At 38.9% G+C, this 22,704-nt stretch overlaps 1 protein-coding gene and 1 pseudogene across 2 annotated transcripts in view; both read left to right on the top strand.

Moving 5' to 3' along the window:
- The window catches only part of DNAJC6 (DnaJ heat shock protein family (Hsp40) member C6), a 146,050-nt gene extending 123,771 nt beyond the window's left edge, over positions 1 to 22,279 (top strand). For both annotated transcript variants that reach the window (XM_039233405.1, XM_039233407.1), the window contains exons 13-19: positions 2,157 to 2,291; positions 6,776 to 6,844; positions 8,556 to 8,675; positions 14,669 to 14,932; positions 17,377 to 17,519; positions 19,033 to 19,209; positions 19,910 to 22,279. In XM_039233405.1, the coding sequence (XP_039089336.1) occupies positions 2,157 to 2,291; positions 6,776 to 6,844; positions 8,556 to 8,675; positions 14,669 to 14,932; positions 17,377 to 17,519; positions 19,033 to 19,209; positions 19,910 to 20,011 (1,010 nt within the window). In that variant the 3' untranslated portion in view covers positions 20,012 to 22,279. The remainder of the gene's footprint in view (positions 1 to 2,156; positions 2,292 to 6,775; positions 6,845 to 8,555; positions 8,676 to 14,668; positions 14,933 to 17,376; positions 17,520 to 19,032; positions 19,210 to 19,909) is intronic.
- On the top strand, positions 1,847 to 2,000 carry LOC120232640 (annotated as a pseudogene).
- Positions 22,280 to 22,704: the final 425 nt, after the last annotated feature.

The raw sequence follows: 22,704 nt of genomic DNA on the forward strand, positions 1-22,704 counted from the left end.
CTTCAGTCTCTGAGCTGCTTTAGTTACTTCTGCTTGGAGATATAGATTGATGAATTATTACTAATGATAACAACTAATATTTGTGGGTGACTTACTATTTGCCAAACATGAAACAACACTAAATATAGAGTCAATTATTATAAAAATCTGGCAGTTAGGTGCTTTTATTATCCCTATTTTTTTAAGTTTATTTATTTATTTTGATAGAGAGAGAAACAGAGCACATATGCTTGGTGAGGGGCAGAGAGAGAGAGAGAGAGAGAGAAGGAGAGAATGAGAATCCCAAGCAAGTTCTGTGCTGTCAACACAGAGCCTTATGTGGAGCTTGAACTCATGAACTCTGAGATCATAACCTGAGCTGAAGTCAAGAGCCAGGCACTTAGCCACTGAGCCACTAGGCATCCCATCCCTATTTTTATAGTTGAGGAAATGGAAGCTTAGGGTCAGATTAGTAACATACATTTATAAGGCTAATCATTGATGATGCCAGGGTCCAAAACTGGGCCATTTGACATGAGAGCTCTCAGTTCTCCTGTAATGTCTTCCTGGAACTGTAATTTTCTGAATCCACTTTGGTTATGCAAGGGAGTACATGGTTACCTCAAGATATATTTAAGACTTAGGCCAGCTGCATGGCTGTCTGTAGCAGAACAGCCCTCGCCAGTTGGTGCCCAAGTGGTTCAGCTTCACTCTGCTCATTGCTGCAGACTTGACCTTTCCTGTGATTGATCATCCACAATTTTTTGAAATTTGCAAGACACTGTAGCTGGCTAAGCACTTTAGCTGCCTCTTCTTACCTGATATCACCATTAACCAAGATGACATCATATTAGGAAGAGTAAAGAGAAACGTCTCAACTCTCCACTCATATGGTAACCTGCAGGAACTTCCTTTCCCAAGCTAATGCTTCAGTTCTCAGAAGGCACTGTGTGGTCTTGATTTATACTAGGTCAGTTGGAGGCATTCTTTGTAAGAGTGAGTCTTAAAATCCTAGAATGTGGTTGCCCAGGCTCAAGTTCCAACGTTAGTTATCGATGGAGCCACGGTGGTACCCGGCCTTTTCCTCTATACTTGGCTTCCTTTTATCCAGTTCTTACCATAGTGAATAAAAGGTGTCAAGGAAAAAATTCCGCAAGATCCAAACTATTGTAGCACTCTGTCGTGTTTCAAGACCATGTACCTTGTGTGACCTTCAGTGATTTAATTCATCATAATGCAGATAATTATGTTCTGGTATCAGAGCTAGAAGGGACCTTTGAGACATTAGTTAAATCTGTGCCTCAGGTTGTAGATAATGAGATTGAAGCTAGATATATTGATTGACTTGGCTTTCTGAAACCTCAGCTTCACTGTCTATAAAATGAAGATAATACTACTGTCTGATAGGGAGAGACTAAGAATCAGCTGAAGTATTTTGTATGAAAGGCAATGTAAACCCTAAGAAATGATACAATATTAGTTTTATTATATTGTTGCTGGAGACCTCAGCTGCTGGCTTTGTTCTCGTCTTCTTAGTACATTCATAAACTTTTCCTCACTTCACTAAATCTGTATCTGGTTTCCTCTTGAGAGGTGGTGTTTTGGTAACAGCGTTTGAGTTACATAGCGACACTCATTTTCTCTTTTTCACTTTCAAGTGAGCCAGAGACCACTAAAAACACAAAACAAAACTAAACAAAGCCTGGTCAGTGAGGTTTTCTAGCATTCACCTTAATAGCAGACCCCTCCTGCCTGGTATTTGTCCACTAATTTATTCAATACAAGCACAGTTTATTCATTGAGCATCTCCTTTGGTCCAAGCACGGTTATAGAAGGCCCAAGAAGCCCTCGTTTATAGTGTTTACAGATCGCTTCTCGGCCTTTTGGCTAAGATCAAGTGTAGTATAGTGTTAATAGATTATCCAGTGGATAAATCTACAGTCCTCCTGTGTCCACAAAGAGGGATTCTTCCTGTGGTCAGAAATCCTCAGGTTCCATTGTTGGCCATGGAGGAAGTTTTAAGGATAGGATGGGCCTGTGAAGCAGCCCAGGAGGCAAGCTTCATCCCAATTTTTCCAATATGTGGCCTAAGGCCTGGCAATAGTGGCAACTCTTGAATATTTATTGAATGAATGAACTCACAGGAAAAAGAAACACATTTTTCCTTTTTTTCCTAGGTGCCACCTTTGACCCATTTGGAGCACCTTCTAAACCATCAGGTCAAGATTTGCTGGGTTCTTTTCTGACCACATCTAGTGCTTCCAGTGACCCCTTTCTTCAGCCTACAAGAAGTCCTTCACCCACAGTGCATGGTAAGAACATATTTTATTTTTTTTTTATTTTTGTTTTTTTAGAACATGTTTTATATTGTGTTCAGTGGAACATAGTTTACCACAAAATAACAATAGGTCCTCAGATATAAAAATATCCTGTAGATGTTCTGTTTTGTTTTCTTTGTGGAAAGCTATGTATGCATCTCTCTTTTTTTTCCTTAATTTTTTTAATGTTTATTTATTTTTGAGAGAGAGAGAGAAAGCACAAGTGGGGGAGGGGCAGAGGGAGAAGAGAAGCAGGCTCCAGGCTCTGAGCTGTCAGCACAGAGCCTGACATAGGGCTTGAACCGATGAACCACAAGATCATGACCTGAGTCCAAGTCAGGAGCTTAACTGACTGAACCACCCAGGGGCCCCTCTCTTTTAGAAATTAACAATTACATGAACATTTTATTTTATTTTTAAGAATATAGTCATTTTATTTAAATTCAAAATGAAATGTGTATGCCTATAAATTTGGGAAAAGAAAGGAGAGAAAATGTATTTGTTTAAAGCAGCCTGTCAAAAGGATAGTATGTTTGGGAGAGAAATATTATTGGTATCTTTAGAGAAATCTTATTTTACAAAGAAAACTCACAACGCTCTGAAAGAGGTAGATCAAGTATTTTTATCTCATTTTAGGGAAAGATACTGAGACAGATAATTATTGACTTCCCTAATATGAAGTATCTAGTTAAAAATAGAAAATATACCAGAACTTTTATCTCATAATTCCCAGGGCAATATATTTTCTTCTCAACTCTGCTGCCTCATTCTGTGCACATGCAAAATACCAACAAATCCTGCTCAAAGTAAATCCATGTGGAAGTTGAAGTCCAAAGTAGTATTAATAAACAGGTTAGTTTTAATAGCCTTCAAATGAATGGTTGCAGTACATTGTAGACACTGGATTTGAACAATAAGAATTTAATCTTTTTTTTTTACCATAGATAAAAGTTTATTTTTTAAAATATAATTTATTGTCAAGTTGGCTAACATACAGTGTATACAGTGTGCTCTTGGTTTTGGGGGGTAGATTCCCATGATCCATTGCTTACATATAGCACCCAGTGCTCATCCCAAGTGCCCTCCTCAATGCCCATCACCCATTTCCCCTCTCTCCCATCAACCCTCAGTTTGTTCTCTGTATTTAAGAGTCTCTTATGATTTGCTTCCCTCCCTCTTGTTTGTAACTATTTTTTCCCCTTCTCTTCCCCTATAAAATTGTTACATTAACATTTTAAAAGCTCTGAGATAATCTTGAGCACATGAAATGTGGTTAGTCTGATTTTAAACGCTCTCTAGGTATAAAATACACACTGGGTTTCAAAACTTAGAACAAAAAAATGTAAAATATCATTAATATTTTCATATTGATCACATAAGATAATATTTTGAGTATATTGGGTTAAATAAAATGTATTAAAATTAATTCCATCCGTGTGTTTTTAAAAATCTTTTTTGATGTGACCACTGAAAGATTTTAAATTACATGTGAGGCCCACTTGATATTTCTCTGACATCCATTTGTAAGTGCAAAAGGGTATTATTTAGGTAACTGATTAAAACTAGTGCTCTTTAAGTGGAGGACAAATGGCTTTGAGCTAGAGAATTGTAGCTTATACCTGATGTTGAAGGCTTACTGAACAATACTGACCTCAACCTGGAGGTGAGATACCATGGAAGGCACCCTGAGCTCGCCTAGTGATTTCAGTCTAGTCATCAGCTTGACTTCTTGGAAGCCATGCAAATACAAACGGAAGATGAGTTGTACAACATGAATCAAGCCCTAACTTGACTGAACATGAGAACTCATTCCAGGAATAACATTTGTGGGTGATTTCCAATTGGCCTTAAATCTCAAACTATTTGAAGTGGGTCCACCAGACAACATAAGAAATTCACCTCTTACCTTTGAGTAGTGCCCAATGAAGAGAATCTCCTGATTGGAATGGTTACTTTGGGATGAAAGATGCAGGGATAGAGGTTAAACCTGTTGTTTTTGCTCACTTATTTAAAATGTAAATCACATCATTGCTCTGCTGAAATGGGTCTTTATGTCACTCAGCATGGAAGTCAGAATCCTTAGATGGCTCTATGTGCTTTTGTTCCTGAGTGTTGTGGCCCATACCCTCTCCCTCCGGCTCTCTCCATTCCAGACATACTGTCCTCTTGCTGCTGTAATGATTGTCCCCTCTTCCCCAGGCATCCATGTGATGAAGTCCTTCACTTCCTTTGATCTTTCTCATCTGGCACTTTCTCAGTGGGGTCTACTCTGACGGCTCCATTTCATATCACAACTCATCCCTATGCCTCAACTCTAGACTTTCCTTTCCATTATATTTATCAACTTCCCAAATCCTCAATAATTTACTTATGGGTTATGTTTCTTTTTTGTTTTCCATCTTTCCCCACTAGAATATGAGCTCACAAACACAGGGAGCTTAGTTTGTTTTATTCATTAATGCTTCCCTAGTGCCTAAAAGAATTATTGGCACATAGTAGGTGTTATCTATCTTACCATATAATATATAAAAATAAAATGAATTAACTCATTTTTCCCAAGTCTCTTTGAAGCATAGTTAAGTGATAGTGTTAATAAGGTTCTATATTTTTCTGACTTTAATACTTTGAACTTATTATTTTCATAAGGATACTATCTTTTGTGACCCACAGCTATGGATGTTCATAGTTCAGCATGACAATTCTGGACTCAGTTCTCTGTTCCTTGTGAATTGGCTAGAAGATGTTTATCACCCACTTGGAGCCAGTTAGCGCCTCTTTGTTTTGTTGCTGTACTTCTTATTTTGTCCTGTGTCATGCCAGTGATTGAAAAGAATTTTCCACTATCCTTGCTGGAAAAAACAATCATTCCCTTCTTAGCAGATAAGTTGCATTATCTTCATACAGGATAACACATAGGTCAGACTCAGATGTCAGATTGGGAGGTCAGATTGCCCACCTCTGACTTCTATAAGGCACCACCAATCTCTTCTGAAAATCAAGAAATACTACTTTTGAGTTCTACAATCCGTAGAGATTGTAGAGAAGAGAACTCTGAAGAGAACAATCACTTTGAGCATAGTGTGGAATAAAAAGTAAATAGCCATAATTAAAAGCAAAATAGAGATTGAAAATATTAGGTAATTACCTTTCCATTTGTATGTTCCTACATCTTCAACAGATTTTAAATTTCTTGAGGACATGTCTTTTAGTTTTCTGTTCCCTCCTATGGTGCCTTCCATATGGTAGATGGTCATAAGGATTTGTGGGCTTGATTAGTAACAAAGTTGAAGTTCTAACACCTGTTTCCACATCCTAGTTTGATATAAGACTATGATCAGAGTGTAAGGAAATTAAGTAGCAAGTGTTAGCAAAACTGTCTGATTTCCATCACAGTTTTCATGGGTTATTGTGGTAGAAGAGGAATAGAAAGGAGAGAACTCTTATGGCTGATAAGGACATGTTCTTTTTGACTTAATGATGGGGAAGTACAAGAAGTCTTGGTTGGTATAAGCAAACAAAACAGGCGAATACAAGGCTTGGTAATGCTCACTTTGGTGCTCTGGTGGTGGTGGGGTGCATGTGTGCATTTGTGTGTATATGTGTGTGTGTGTGTGTGTGTGTGTAATACTATTTGCCATGTAAGTTTAATGTTTGCATTTTACTCACTGATTACATGGGCAGAATGTAAAGGTACCTTAGAAATTCTTTCTTATGGCACTTGTTTCTTATTTGGATTTTATAGGTTCAGAAAAAGCTTATTCTACCATTGTGTATTCCTCTAATATACCTGATTCTTTGTAGCTGAACATTTCCTTTAAATCCTACATTTGGTATTTTGAGAGGGGTCAGAATGATTTAAACTTTTGAAGCTGCAGTAAGTTTGTTTTGAGTAACAGTAGGCTCTGACACCAGCATGGTGGATGATGTATAGTTGGTCAATACATGATCTGATCGACTCATCATTCTTTGTTAGTCACAGCAGAGGGGAAAACAACATTTCAGTTCTAAGCTGATCATGGCTCTCATACACTTATTAATACCAGCTAAAGGCAAATTGAGTTTAAGTTTCTTTTCCTCTTTTCTTATTGGCCACTGACTTTGTGTTAAATGTAGAGGTGGGACACACAAAGATGAATAAGATAGTTCTTGCCTTCAAGGAACTAACAATTTAATGGAGACAGACATATGTGCAGTTATAATTCAAAGTGTGGATGGAAGTAAAATATAGGTAAGCCAAAGAAGAAGAGTAAAAAAAAGTATATAGGTTTTACCAGCTGTCACGTAAGAAACCATATATGAAGGCACAAAAATATCAGTATCGCAGAACATTTGGAGAGCTCAGAAGGAAATGAATCACTTGGGACCATGGCAAGTCATGCAGGCTTCATGGAAGGGACAATATTTATCTGTGTGCATTCAGAAAAGGGTTCTCAGCTATTTTGTTATGATTCTTTCTCTTCTCCCCATTTCTTCTGCAGCTTCTAGTACACCTGCTGTTAACATTCAGCCAGATGTTTCAGGAGGTTGGGATTGGCATACCAAACCAGGTAAAAGTCAACAGGTTATTTTTGTGCACATTTAGCCAATTGCTAAAGCATAATCCTTTACCAAGGCTGTAATGAATACTTAAGAGTATTATATAGCTCACTTATGCAATTTCCTAAAGACTCACATTCTCATGGAGCTTTTCACATTGCCTTTGATGGCATGATGTGTTTTATACATTATTTGTAACTAGTCTTGGTTTCATTTGCTGCATGTCTGTCTTGGCAATAGAATTAGACAAATCTGAGTATACAGCTAACTCAACCACTTAGCAGTGCTTGGGTTTTTTATTAGCCTGAACCTCTGTTTTTTAAATCCATAAAATAGGGTTTATAATTCTTGTCCCACATAGCTGTATACATTTTTTTAAAAACAGCTCTTTTATTTTAGAGAGAGAGAAAGAGAGAGGTTGAGGGGTCAAAGGGAGAAAGAGAATCTTTTTTTTTTTTAATGTTTTATTATTTCTAGGAGAGAGAGAGAGAGAGAGAGAGACAGTGTGAGCAGGGGAGGGTCAGAGAGAGAGGGAGTCACAGACTGAAACAGGCTCCAGGCTCTGAGCTGGCAGTCAGCACAGAGCCCAACGCGGGGCTCGAACCCACGGACCGCAAGATCATGACCCAAGCGAAAGTCGGACGCTCAACCGACTAAGCCACCCAGACACCCCAAAGAGAGAGAATCTTAAGCAGGCTCCATACTCAGTGTATAGCCTGATGAGGGGCTTGATCTCACAACCCTGGGATCATGACCTAGCCAAAATTGAGAATTGGATGCTCAACCAACTGAGCCACCCAGGCGCCCCTGTATAAGTGAAAAAGCTCATATCAAATTTTCTGAATAGAGTAGGTACTGAATATTCTGAATAGGCTTTTCTTTTTTAAAAAATTTTACGTGTATTTTTGAGAGAGAGAGACAGAGCATGAGTGGGGGAGGGGCAGATAGAGAGGGAGACACAGAATCCAAAGCTGGCTTCAGGCTCTGAGCTGTCAGCAGAGAGCCCAATGCAGGGCCCAAACCCATGAACTGCAAGATCATGACCTAAGCCGAAGTTGGCGCTCAATGAACTGAGCCACCCAGATGTCCCTGAATAGTCTTCTTTCTTAACAGAGGATTTGTTTTAGGACTGAATTTGTCTGTAATAAATAAATTCTCTTTCTCATGGCTAGTATAGTATTTCTTGAGAGCTATCTTATGTGATTATATTTCCACTGCTGTGTGGGTTAACACACATACTCACACACACACACACACACACACACACACACACACACACACACACTATATGCTTACCACAGCAATTTTTTGAAGCCGTTGCTATTCTTTATTAACCAATGAGAAAATATTGAGGCCCAGAGAAGTTAAGCAACATGCCAAAAGTTACTCAGCTAGGAAGTGACAGAGCCAGAATTCAGAGCAAGGCCTGACTCCAAATTACAGAGGAAAGAATGGAGTCAGGTGATACGAGAGGTAAGCATTGGATGTAATAGTTCACAGGGATGGCTAGGAAATGACATATGCCTTCTCTGTTCCCTGTCTCTGCTCCAGGCCACTACTCACTTAGGTCAGAGAGATAGCGTCTAGCAACTTATAACATCTTTGCAAACTCTGTCCTAATTTCCCCTAAGTGGTAAACTGAATAGTAACCCTGGATTTCTGAATTCCAGAATTCAGCCTTTGACAGCTAACTCATTTTCGATGATTTTATTTCCTTTTCAGGAAGCTTTGGAATGGGAAGTAAGTCAGCTGCCAGCAGCCCAACAGGGTCCTCGCACGGCACACCCACACATCAAAACAAACCTCAGACTCTGGATCCTTTTGCTGACCTTGGGACACTAGGTATGAACTCAAAAGCTTGAGATATAAGGAATGTTTACTTATGGCTACAAAGCCTCACATCTAAATCTTTGGTATTCCAACAAGCTGGTATTGTTATCTGGGACCTGGTATGTATCCCTAAGCAGTACTCTAAATCCTGAGACTGGCTTTTAAAAAAAAAAAGGAAACAGGCCTCGAGTACTGGGCTGGAACTAACCCCTAATGAATCATTTCTCCAGTGCCTAATTTTGGATTCGTAACATGAGTACAGTCAGAACTTCCACGAGTACCTGACAACAGAGTTTGGCTGCAGCAAAGGTAATGAATGTGTACGAAAATGCTGAGAAAAGAGGCCAGTCGGATAGATTTGTGCCCTACAGGGCCAGCCGTGCACACACGGGCCTTCCTGTGATGTTCCCCCCGAGATCCTCACAGTTGGCATCCCTCTTCTCTCCACTGACTGTAGTGCTCTCTGCTCAGTTTGTAAAATTGCATACAGGGGATAGACTCTGTACAGAATTATCAAAGTGTTTTTCATCATATGTTAATCATTGTTGAAGGCTGAGTATTCCGTGAGCAAGTGATTTTGGCAGTGCTAAGTTTAGTGGACTTTGATTATTGCAAAAACTTCTGAGCATAACTGTTCATGGTGAAGTTCCCCAAAAGGATACAGCTTGCACAGTTCTCAAACTATCTCACCAAGGAACCTTTTTCAAGGAACAGTTTGTTGGATTAGTACATTATGAAACCTTTTCTTCTTCCTTTTTCCTTTCTTCTCTGGGCAGTGCAGAGTTAAATAAAGGGGTGGGAATAGCCCTCACACAGAGCTTTGAATTGGCCATGTTGATAGGTTTGGTTCTCAAGAGAGCCTTTCTGAGGCATTTAGAGCTAAATTGTCTGCAGGGAATGAGAGCATGACTCCATTTTTGCCAATAATTGTATAGGAATCTTAACCTTCCATCATGCACTCTTTAGAATTGTTTTGTCTTTTAAAAACTCTTAAACTCATTTTCCTTCTTTTTGCTTTCCCTTTCTCTTTTTTCTTAAGTTTTAACTTTTAAAATAATAACATCAGGTGAAATTCTACTTCAAATAAAATCTTATTCACTGTTCATGTTTTTATTCATTCCACACCTATTTACTCAGTGCCTTCTCTGTGCTAACATTGTCTTAATAAAAGCAAGCAAACAAACAAAGCCAAAACAAGACTCCTGTTTTCCTAAAGCTTATATGCTAGAAGAGGAATGAAACAGTAAGTGAATAAATATATGATATTGTGTCAAATAATAAAAAATAACAGTTAATGTTTATTGGAGCTTTATTGTGTGCCAGGCCCTATCTTAAGTGTTCTATGTTTCATTTAATCTCCCCAATGATCTCTTTTTAAAAATGTTAGTTTTTGAGAGAGAGAGAGAGAAAGAGAGAGAGAGAGAGAGCACGCACGCACACGCTCAAGTGGGGGAGGGGCAGAGAGAGATGGGGACAGAAGTTTCTGAAGTGGGCTCTGCGTTGACAACAGAGAACCCAGTGTGGAGCTTGAACTCATGAAATATGAGATCATGACCTAAGCCAAACCATGAGATCATGACCTGAACTGAAGTAAGAAACCTAACCAACTGAGCCACCCAGGCTCTCTTATCCCCAATAATCCTTAAAAAAAAAACATTTTAAGTTTATTTATTTTGAGAGAGAGAGAGAAAGCATGTGCATGAGAACAAGGGAGGGGGAAGGGCAGAGAGAGAGAATCCCAAGCAGATTCCTCGCTGTCAGTGCAAAGCCTGATGTGGGGCTTGAACTCACGAACTGTGAGATCATGACCTGAGCCAAAATCAGGAGTTGGATGCTTAACCAATTGAGCCACACAGGCTCCACCCCCAGTCATCTGTGGAAGTAGAGACTGTTACCCTCATTTTGTAGATGAGGAAACTGGGCCACAAGTGATTAGGTAACACTCCCAAGTCATGGGTTTTCAGCACCATGAAGTCTAGCTTTCACTCCTGAGCTAGAACTCCTAAGACTTGTGCTAAATGCTATGAAAAAAAAAAAAAAAGCAGAGAGGGATGGTGAGTGATAGATGGCCTGGGGTATTATTTCAGGTATCAGGTGGTTAGGAAAGGCCACTCTGAAGAAGTGATCTTTATAGAAAGTTCCTTTTAGAAATCCAGCATCACATCTTGCATTTAGACGTCATGTTATTTTAGACAACTTTAATCCGGATTGTTCCTTTGCCTTTTTTTTTTTTTTTTTTTTTTTTTTTTGCCTTTCATGACATTGATCCTTGAAGGATATAGGCCAGTTGAGAAAGGCTCAATTTGGGTTTGATATTAACTTTGATCACTTCCCTAAGAGGGTGTCTGCCAGCTTTCTTTATCATAATGTTATCATTTTTTCCATTTGTAATTGGTGAGGAAGCTATCCTATCTGGAGGAGATACTTTGAGACTATCCTATCTGAGAATATCCTATTCTCTATCTGATTTAGCTACTGGTTTTAGCAGTCATTAATGATTCTTGCCTGAAGCAGTTATTACTATGATGGTTGCAAAATTGTGATTTTTCTGATTCTGCCCTTCTTTCTACATCTATTAATTGGCACTGTAAAAAAATTTCCTTTTCTTTCGCCCTCTGTATCTCATCAGGATGGACTAATGGATTCTTTTCTGATTCATTACTGTCATTACTTTCTCTAATATTCATGTCTCAGATTTGGTTTCATTTGTGAAATGCCCCCTTTTTTTTCTGGATTCTATGTCCTTTTCACTCAAGTTCATCATTTTTTGAGATCCTTCCTTTTAATGGCACAAGATGTTCCAGGCTTGTCACAAAATGCTTGTTCTCCAGTCCTAGAATCATCAATCATTCCCCTAAGAAATCTTTATTCCTTTTTGTGGAGAATGATATTTGGAAACCAAGATCTGTACACTAAGTGTGTTCATTGGCACTGGGGTGGGAGTCATCACTCTGCCTTTCAGGAGATAGAGATAGGAGATGCGTGGGTATAACTAGACATATAATCCCATCTAATACCACAGAGGCTCCTTTGCCTTGCCCTATTCCACATACGTATTTTCCATTTCCCTGGATCTCAACAACATTAACTGCCACACAACAAAAATAATTTCAGAATAGCTACTCCATATCACTACAATAACCAGCCTGCTGGGAGGAGTTCAGGAGTTCTTTGTCATTTTTGAAATATAATAATTCTTACAGATGCTGGGAAAACTGGTTTCCTAAATTCAAGTCACATAACTTAGGGAAGTTAAGTGACTTTCCTAAAGCCACAGGGTGAACAGGTGTATAAGCCAGAATTTTTGAAACCTAGGCCATTTCTTTGAGGATTAAAATTAAACTTAGATAACTGCAATTCAGAAAAGACAAAAGACAGTGTCCTTCTCCTAAAGGTATTTTCACAGTGAACAATTCTGTTCCATGCACCAGTGCCTTAGCTCCTCTCATAGACATTCTGATCTAATTGGTCTGGTGGTGGCGTGAATATAGGGAGTTTTAAAAGCTCCCCAGGTGATGGTAATGCGCAACCACGGGCTGATAACCACTGCTGTAGCTTTTAATGAGGATAGCAGTGGCCTCTGGGTTTAGCAGCTGCTTTGCATTTTTGTCAGTTCCCTGCTTCAGTAGCATTAAAAATTAAATTTCTGAACACAGGCAGAGAAGATTCTGGAAGAGTGGGCATCAGAAAGTCCTACAATGTTGATGAGCCCCTTGAGCGCAGGATCTACATTTGCCTTTTCACCACCGTGTCTGCAGCCTAGCGTGTGAAGGATGTTTGATAGTGTTTTATAAATGAATGAATAAATGGCAGTGTTATGGGAATAAGGAAGCCTTTGTTTTTAGTGTTTAGGTTTTTCCATATTTATTTTATTTAATTTATATATATTATAATGTACAAAATAGATATAATGTACATATTTATGTACATATATATTTATATATGTAATATACATAATGTACATATTTTTATATATGTATATATGTATATAAATATACGTATTTATTTTTATTATTTATTTTTATTTATTTATTTATTTATATTTTTATTTTATATATATATATTATTATATATAATATAATATATAAATAAATAAAATAAAAATATAAATAAATAAATATATATTATATATATAGTATTATTTATATATATATATATATATATATATATATCAGCAGGAAGATAGTAAACATCCTTAGACTGTATAATGAAATTCCAGTGCAGAATGAATTCCCAGCCTAAGGTGTATGTTGATGTGCTGTTGGCAGGAGGACTCAGATCCTCATGAAGAGAGGCCTCATGCTGAGTTACACACCGACAAGGGACAATGCGAAGCCTCAGAGCTTCTGTCATCACCTTTTCCTATTACCAAGTATTTATTGAACCCTGATGATGTTTCAGTGTATTCTGGGCATATGAACTTGCATTATATTATAATATATAATGTCTCTTAACTTGCTTAGTTCAGGGTTTGTGAAATATCTTCATATAGCCTCTGTGTCCTTATGGCATACCTGTAATATAGATATAGTTCTAGTTTCATGAATGAAATTGAGGCTCAAGGAGGTGAAGTTTTCCACTGAGCTTCAGAAGAGCAAGGATTCTCCAGAGACCATGTTCCCAGTGCTGTCTTCCCAGTACCCAGTACAGTGTATGGCACATAGATGCTCTGTAAATACTGAGGAATGAATTTGTGAAGGAAGGAATGTATGAGTGGATGAATGGGTGATAAAGCTGAGACTCAAACTCAGATTGACTCCAAGTACCAGTGTCCATTATACACCATTCCCAGTGGTGAAAGAAGGAAGGGTCCCAGATCAGAGTAAAGGGAAAGATCTCTAGAAAAAAGAGACAATAAGGGATAAATTGTAGTGATAGGCTAAGAGACTTGGGGAGGAATTAGGGATTATGGGTGCTGCAAATGAGCATGACCTTTGGAGGAAGGATGCCGATAGTGAAGACTCAGTTCCATTAACTAGCTGTGTGATCATGAGCTAGGAAACTTCTTTGAGCTTTGGATTTCCTCATTTTTAAAGTGGGGTCAATAGTACTTCCTGCCTCCCTAAGACTGTAGTATTGAGTGAAGGAAGCAATGTAAAGAAAAGTATTTCGTACATGCATATTAGTTATTTTATTTTTACTGTTACTTTGGGTTTGGTGCACTGCACAAAAGGGTTCTTAAAGATCATCACATTTCGGTTTCTCATTTTACCTCTTTAAACACAAGACACCATTAGTCTTTGTATTTTGTAAGCAGCCCAGCATGAATGCAGTAAGTGCTTAAAATTTAGGAGATTATGGAATCAGAATTCTACTTAAATTCCTGGCACACAAAGTAATCGTTTTATTTAAAGCTCGAGTAAGATCATTTGCCCAGTTCAAAGTTCTCATAGTGTTGGCTGCATTTGCACTCCTACAGTAAAGTGCAAGAAGTGTGAAATTGAAACCTACTTGTGAAATTTCAAAACATCTTTGTTTACTCTCAGGCACTAACCATGTTTGTACTTATAGCAAACAATGATTAATCCTGATCATTGAAGTTTAAGTAGTACTTTGATGAATGAAAGTATTTTGTTTTATTTTCTCTTCTTGTCCATTCAGTAGTTTTTATTCCAGTGAGAAATAAAATGTTTCTTAGAGGGTGGGAAGGAGAGGAGAGATGGCACAATGGGAAAAGCTAGGGCTCTTCTGGCTTGGAGTCCAAAACTTGAATTCAAGTCCCAATTCTGCCATTGCTGGCTATGTTACTTGGAGAAAATCACTCAAATGCTCTGAACTGCAGTTTGTTTATCTGAAGAAAAAGATGGGGCTATTAATATATACTGAAAAACATCACTGTGGGGGTTAAAGGAAATATATGCCTGTAATTCCTTTAACTATTAGGAAGATTAATTGAGCTATCAGTCAAGGTGATTTCCACTGAAATCACTGAAAACAATAACTCATGACATAAAAATTAGAAGCTACTCAAAATAGCGTTCCTCTCTTTCTTCTTGTTTCCATAGGAAGTTCTTCATTTGCCAGCAAACCCACCACACCAACTGGACTGGGTGGAGGATTTCCACCTCTCAGCTCGCCACAGAAGGCATCTCCGCAGCCCATGGGTGGAGGGTGGCAGCAGGGAGGGGGCTACAACTGGCAGCAGACACAGTCTAAGCCACAGCCCAGCATGCCTCACTCTTCTCCCCAGAACCGACCCAACTACAATGTGAGCTTCTCGGCCATGCCTGGGGGGCAGAATGAACGTGGGAAAGGATCAGCTAACTTGGGTAAGGGTGATGGCGTGTAGTCTGACTATAGGGCAGCCTGTGTTGTTATACTGCCTGTATGTATGTCTGAAGAAGGAGATAGAAAACAATTCCAGTATTTTCTGAGTCCATCTTTAGTTGTAGAGACACCACAGGATCCCTCCCTCCCACTCTGTGCCTGAAGCACCTGGGTTTACCATGCTCTTGACACTCATCAAACCCTTTTGTGGCTGTTAGTGCACTTGTGTCTTTCCACACCTACCCCTGATGGAGAGCAGAGATGGTGTCATGTGATCATTAGCACCTAGCTTAGGGTTTGGCATGAGTAGGCACTAAACAAATACTGAATGGATATGAGTGGTGGGGTGGCTGGATCTTGAAGCTGTTATTCCTTTGGAAGAGGGGGTAGAAGAGAAAGGTTGGGGACCTTGCAAGCACTCTGTTCACATTTGCCCTTGGATCCTCATTAGAGGAGGGTGTATGTCTTGGACATTTATCTTGCTTATGCTCTGGTTGGTGGATATTTCTGAGATCATTGGGTTTCTTATATGGTTTTTCCCCTCTTTTCTGAGAAGAAAGTTAAAAGAACACAAAATGGGCCAACAGCTAAGGCTAGAGGGTACTCTGGATAGGTTTCTTTCTTTCCTTTTTTTTTTTTAATGGGATTCCTGGGTATGAGTAAAAATATAATGTATATTGAGTAGCAGGGATGGTTAAATTTGAGTTTGTCAAAAGGCCTGTTATATTTTACATCTCAACTGATTTGGTTTTACTCAAGACCTAAGTGTATAAGGACATGGTAAAGAAACAGGCCTTTCTCTAGGTAGAACACGGAAAAGGAAATTCTACTTTTTCTAGTAACTGTAGCTAATGTTGAGTGCTTATTATATACCAGGTGCTATTTGAGGCAATTTCATGCATTATTTCATATAATCTTCAAAACCAACTCCATGTTGTAGATGAAGAATCTGTGACAGAGATAAATGAAGTAATTTCTTAAGCCCATACAGCTTGTGACAGAACCAAGATTTAACCCAGGCAATTCGGCTCTAGAACCCCTTCTCTTAATTGCCACACTCTACTTGATATGACACAGGTATATTCACAAAATAATAACATGACAGGGATTCTCTTGCTGTGAATATATACATCACGTTTGTTCTTTGGTTTGTAATGAGGATTGCTTGGACAGTTCCATAGAGTCTTGTGACTCCCTCTCTATTAAAAAAATTTTTGAGACAGAGAAAGATGGATCATGAGTGGAGGAGGGGCAGAGAGAAAGGGAGACACAGAATCGGAAGCTGGCTCCAGGCTCCAAGCTGTCAACACAGAGCCTGATGCCGGACTCAAACTCACAAACAATGAGATTGTGACCTGAGCCAAAGTCGGATGCCTAACTGACGAAGCCACTCAGGCACCCCTCCCCCTCTATTTTTATTTTGAGTAGATGTAGGGTGATTGTCAGCAGTTGGCAGATATTTATGGAGCATCTTAAGTATAGAAAACATTGGGAATTGTAGCAGGGAACAAGACAGACCAAATCCCATTTAGTGTGTGCATGTGTGGATGTATGTTCAGAATGTCTTATAGTATAGAGATGGCAAATGGCTTTCAATGCAGATGGCAACTTTGGTTGATGGTCATTGACTGACAGCATGGACTACTTTGCTTTGGTTCTGTTATAATTTAATAAACATTTACATAGTCAGACGCTATTCTAAACACTCAAAAATGTTAACTTCTCAGTTCTCACAACAACCCTGTGAGATAAGTAGCATTGTTAACACCATCCCTGTTTTACAGATGAGGAAATTGAGGCAGGCAGATAATAAGTAACTTACCCCAAGGTCCCACTGCCAATAAGCAGCTGAGTTATAATTCAAGCCTGGGGAGTCTGGCTGCAGAGACTTTGCTCTTTGCCATCAAGCTAGGCTGTGTCTCCAAACATTGAGAAAGACTGTGAGGTCACAACCAGACTTGGAGAAAAAGAGCGCCATGATGGGCTAGAACTGTCAGCGGGCAGAACTAAAACTGGGCATGGGCAGGAAAGCGGTGGCATCCGTGGACTTCAAGTACCCAAACCCAGTGTTAGTCCCATCACTGATACTAACTAGTTGTATCAGTGGGGTGGGAGGATGAGGGTGCCTCATGAGTATCCTCAGATATAAAACGGATATGGTGGAAACAGTGTTATGGAGTGGGATTTACTGTAACAATCCAGCCTTGAGCCCTAGCTTTGCCATGGATATGGTATATGATTCTGGACACATCTCTTAGGTTCTCCAGACCTCACTTTCCTCAGCTGTCAAATGGGCATTACAGCCTCATACCCTACTCATCAAGCTAAATATAATAGGATTAATACATGTGAAGGCACCTTGAAGACTCTAAGTGTTATGAGGTGATATGATTTTATGTTTAAGAGTAGAAACTATAATGATTTTTTTTAAAAAATTATATTGCAGAAGGGAAACAAAAAGCAGCTGACTTTGAAGACCTACTTTCTGGCCAAGGTTTCAATGCACACAAAGATAAAAAGGGGCCTCGAACAATAGCTGAGATGAGAAAGGAGGAAATGGCTAAGGAAATGGATCCTGAGAAATTAAAGGTGAGTGAGTTCCTGCTCCAGTGTGATTATTCTGTGTGACGAAGTCATGTGACAAGGTCATGGGTATGGAGCCATCAGTGTTCCTGGTTCTCAGCTTCCTCACTGCCTCCCTTCACTTCCAGCCAGAACAGTTCTACTTTTATCTGTTTTGACTCTAGCTGGGTAAGATTGGATTTGTGGAAAAAGAATATTTCCCCATTTAAAACAATTGCCAACCAGCTACTCCCAATGTAATTTGAAAACAAAAGGGTCATTTATTATGTGGATGAATTGTGTGAGGTAGTGGAAAGGTTTGTAAAGATCAAGAGAGTTGGAATGTTCTTCACAGACGGAGAGGTTGAATTCCTATGTGACAAAATACTAAATGTGCTGACACTAGAACAAACTGGGAGATGGGGGTTTAATCTGTTACCGCATTAAAGGGTCTCCAAAACCAGGACTAGCACAGCCAGTCCATCTTACACATTTTGAAAAAATGTAACGTATTTCCAGACAGATTTGAACATTTGTGAAGGATACACAGATTCTCAGATACTCTTTGAGTACAATATAGGATCTTTGGTTTGCATTTGCTTTTTACGTCATGTAACACCACAGAGACTTTCTGTTTCTTCCAAAGCTCTGTGCTGCATTTCCATAACACTTGTTCGCTAGGCAAACTCTGACAGTTTTTCCTATGGAAGAAAATAGTTTATGTCTTTTAAACGATGCTCAGTTATTTAGTTGGTACAGGATATTTAGTTGCTTGGGAGTGTAGCCATTATTAACCTTGGCTAAGCCATTCATTCACCAACATATCCCCACTGAGCTCCTACTACGTGCTAAATGCTGGTGTGTTCTTACAAAGCCTTCAACTTAATCACTTCATTTGTGCAACCTGAGAAGATTCAAACTATGAACATTGACATTACTACTTGGATTAATTCATTTAACAGTTTTTGAGGGTTTTCTTGTAAGCTGTACTTTGAAGAAGTCGTGCTGTCTCCTGCGTTACAATTTTGTTTAAGAAACAGTACTTTTCTCAAACAGCTCTGCCTAGTGGCAGGGAAAAACAGACACACAGGTAGTTTTGAGAAAATGTAGCACATATTAAGATAGAAACACATTTAAGGGATTAGCCCAGAGAAATTCCCCCGTCCAGGGATATTTATTTAGTGTCTGTGTGTCAGATGCTATACCAGACAGAGGCAGATAGCAGAGGCCAAAATAAGACATGGTGTGTCCCCCCCTTGGAGTTCGTGCTTTAGGAATGAGATTAACTCTGGGGTGGGGTGGAAAGGAAAGAAATCAAGCTCTAAAGTAAGATGGTACAAAATTCCCTAGCAGGGTGTTAAAGGATGATGAAGGGTTAACTGGAAAGACAAGGTAGGAGATGGAGGTAGGAAAGTATCATAGGTAGAGGTACCAGCTGGGGGCACACACAGAGCCCCGAGTGGTGAATGTTGTTGGGTCTAGGTAGAGACCTTAAGGACTTGAAAACATCTGAATTTCCTAATTCCCTCTGTGTTTACAGATTCTGGAATGGATTGAAGGCAAAGAGAGAAATATCAGAGCTCTTCTGTCCACGATGCACACTGTGCTGTGGGCTGGGGAGACCAAGTGGAAACCGGTTGGCATGGCCGACCTGGTGACACCAGAGCAGGTGAAGAAGGTGTACAGGAAGGCTGTGTTGGTGGTGCACCCAGATAAAGTGAGTATGACCCGCCCTGGCAGAGCGCTTCTCTGCTCCCTATTCTGTTAGCTTATGACCATGTATTGAAACATTATACTCTCAACTTTCTGGTTGTTAGGCCATTTAAGTGATAACATCCATGGGCTAATGTCAACTATTTAAACAAATAGTTATACTTTATAAAGCAAGAGAAGGAATTAAACTGTGTATTACAATAATGGAATGGGAGGGCTTTCCTAGGTGTATGATTTACCACTATTTTTTTTTTCAAAATTTAAAATAAAGTTTATTTATTTGAGAGAGAGAGAGAGAGGGAGAGAGAATGAATGCATGCGCATGAGTGAGGAAGTGTCAGAGAGAGAGGGAGAGAGAGAGAATCCCAGGTATGCTCCATGATGTTGGCACAGAGCTCAATGAAGATGGAGCTTGATCTCAGAACAGTGAGGTCATGACTTGAGGCGAAACCGAGAGTTGGATGCTTAACAGACTGAGCCATTCAGGCACCCCACCAGGTGTGAATTTCTAAGGGGAGAGCGTTTTGGGGGGTTATAGTAATTAGGATCACATAGAATGAGCTATAAAATGAGAAATTGCCTAATAGAAAAACATTTCAATTACTTAGAGTCCACATATTAGCAGTGAAAATTTTAATACAAATAAAATTTGGTCTGTAGTATCTAATGTGTTTTGCTGGGGTTTTTTTTTTCTTTTTTTACAGGCTACTGGGCAACCCTATGAACAATATGCAAAGATGATTTTTATGGAGCTCAATGATGCCTGGTCTGAGTTTGAAAATCAAGGTCAAAAGCCCTTGTATTAGTTTATGAGCTTTTCCATCTCTGCTGCAGACCTGTGCTAATGCTTAGTGTGTGTCACAATTCTGAAGTTTTCACAGGTGAACCAAAAACTCCAGTAACATGTATCCAGTACTAAACTGTTAAATTACTCATGAATTAATTACTCACTGATAAAGAATGTGGATGTTTGTTTCCTCAAGTCCCTACCATCAAAGGTCCAAAGCAGGGAAGGAACGTTTAGTCAGAGGATCTTGTGGAGTTCCTACATTCCAGCCTGCCCTTTGGGGAGCAGACTCAGCATTTTGTGGGGAAATGGAAAACAGAGGCCACCAAAGGCGTAACACCCATCTTATTGTCTGAGAATAGGATTAATGAGCAAAAGCTATGATAATAGGAGTATATGGTGGATTTTAACTAATGGATTTTAGATTTTCTTGGAAAGATGTCATTAAAACCATGGCTTTACATAGACTCTAGGAACACAACCACCAAGTATTTTATTTTTATGGAAATTTACAATGGTCTTTAGCATAATACTGTATACTTCTTTGGGTCAAGAGGGCTAACTGACATAAATTTTGGGAAGTGATTGTATTACAATCCAGTGATTGCCAACTCTTCCTGGATAAGCTAAATATTAGTGCAAATGCCGACTAAAGAAAACAGGGACTCTGTGGAGAGAGAAATCTTTGTTCCTGGTCAGAAAGTTGGGCTGCTACCTTCCTCTCTCTAGAAAACTATAGTTGCTTAAAGAAAATGTCTTAATGACGTAACTTCAACTCTAAACTTGATTTGAAAGAAACTTATCATTTTGTCATAAGGCTTCATGCTCTTCCTTTTGCTTCGCCAAGGAAATGTCCTTAGCTGGAAACAGGTTGCAAAGCACATCACAATGTATCAGGACCAGTGTCTAGTAAGGAGTCCCTGTCCTCTGGTTTTGTGAGTGGTTGTGGTAAGAGAGTAGAAAACGACACAACACCAGTGACAAGACAGGTGCAGTTGGGGCGGGAGAGCTGTGTTCACCTTCGGATCGGACCGAGTCAGATGGCAGGTCAGGATTTACTTGGAGGAACCATGTTCCCCTCCCCACCTGTTCAAACTGGATCCCTTGGATTATTCCAGTGGGGGTTAGTGTTTTAAAAGTAGTAGGGGGGCCACAGGAACAACATTCATGCAGGGACATCTGTGAAAGCAAAGTAAGAATGAAACCTTTGCAGACTTCACACTGGTTGGGTTGCAGTTCAGTGTTTTGGCTGTTTCTCATTTTGAGGGGTCAGCAGTTGCTATCCTGTGACTTGACGGGGGTCTCTTGTGGTGTGCAAATCCCCGATGTGCATAGTATATATATGCAAAGCAGATGGGAAGAAAGATTTCCATGCTAATCTTAAAAGGTTCATGCTCAATATGGTGAAAAGCTTTCAAAAGTTGTTTGTTTTTAAAAGACAATCATTTTTTGTTCCTATTTTAATTTTCTTGTGGCAAACTGTACCAGAAAAGCAGCATGTCAAAAATACTTTATGTTCTGTATAGAACTAACTCTCTCTCTCTCTTTTTTTTCTTGCTTGCCTGCTTTCTTTCTTTCTCTTCCTCCCTTTCCTTTTTTTTGTTACCAGTATTTATTATTTATTTTACCTTTTATTGACAATGTGAAACTCGCAGAAAATGTTCTCCTTTTAAATAAACAGCTGTAAGCCATCAAGGTAATCATACAAACTAGGTGTTATTTATTAACGTATTATGAAATAATGTTTGAACCAGTATGTGCTTGTCTTATTTAAAATTGGAATGTGAGACATGTTGCTGTGACCTGGTCTTTTTTTTTTTCCTCATTCACATTTGTAGATATTGTGTGAACTCCAGTATATGATGATAATAATTAAAAGGATATTATGTGAATGTCACGTACATTTTGAAATGATAGAACTCTATTAGCTTTGTATCATGTTTGGATAATTCATCAATGTTCACAGTTTAAAACATCATTAAACATTATGTAATTAGCATTGAGAAAGAATCTTACCTAACTTATTAAATTTAGGATTTCCCTCATCTCTTTTCCAGATACATTATAATTCTGGGCCCTTATTTATCTCAAAACTCTTAACATATGCACACCAACAGACTTTTGCATTCCTTTTAAATATCTGGTTGTGACAAAGCTTGTCGTTGATCAGATTCACTGTTTTCATTCATGTTATTGTAATATATCTTTTGTTTTGTAAATATGTTACACATGACAAAATGTGATTGGTCTAAAATATTTGTAATGTATATTAAAAGGCTTAAAAATACTTGTAGATACCTATGTTATTTTTGTACTTGTAGGAATATAATGACAGGTTTGAGTTTTACCTTCTGACATGATTTGCTTTTAAGACAATTAGCAGGATAAGGACATGAAAGCATTTAATACTTTTGTACCAAAATGTAATCTGACTGGATTTCTGGATTTATACTTTAACCACATCCAGTACCACCCTTTCCCCTACACACACACACACACACACACACACACACACACACACGATCATGCTACATAAACATTGTGTTTCTAAATGAATTGGCATACATATCCTGGTCTCCTAGATAGAATATTAATGAGTTTTCAAAGCTGCATTTGTATGCTGAGGCAAAGGGATCGATCTTGGGAGTCTGGGACTTTGTCATTGAAAAACATAACTGACCTTTGAAAAATGCAGGGATTAGGGTTTCTGAC

The sequence above is a fragment of the Hyaena hyaena genome, unplaced genomic scaffold (genome assembly GCF_003009895.1).
Source record: "Hyaena hyaena isolate Hyena2069 unplaced genomic scaffold, ASM300989v1 scaffold_75, whole genome shotgun sequence".
NCBI lineage: Eukaryota > Metazoa > Chordata > Mammalia > Carnivora > Hyaenidae > Hyaena > Hyaena hyaena.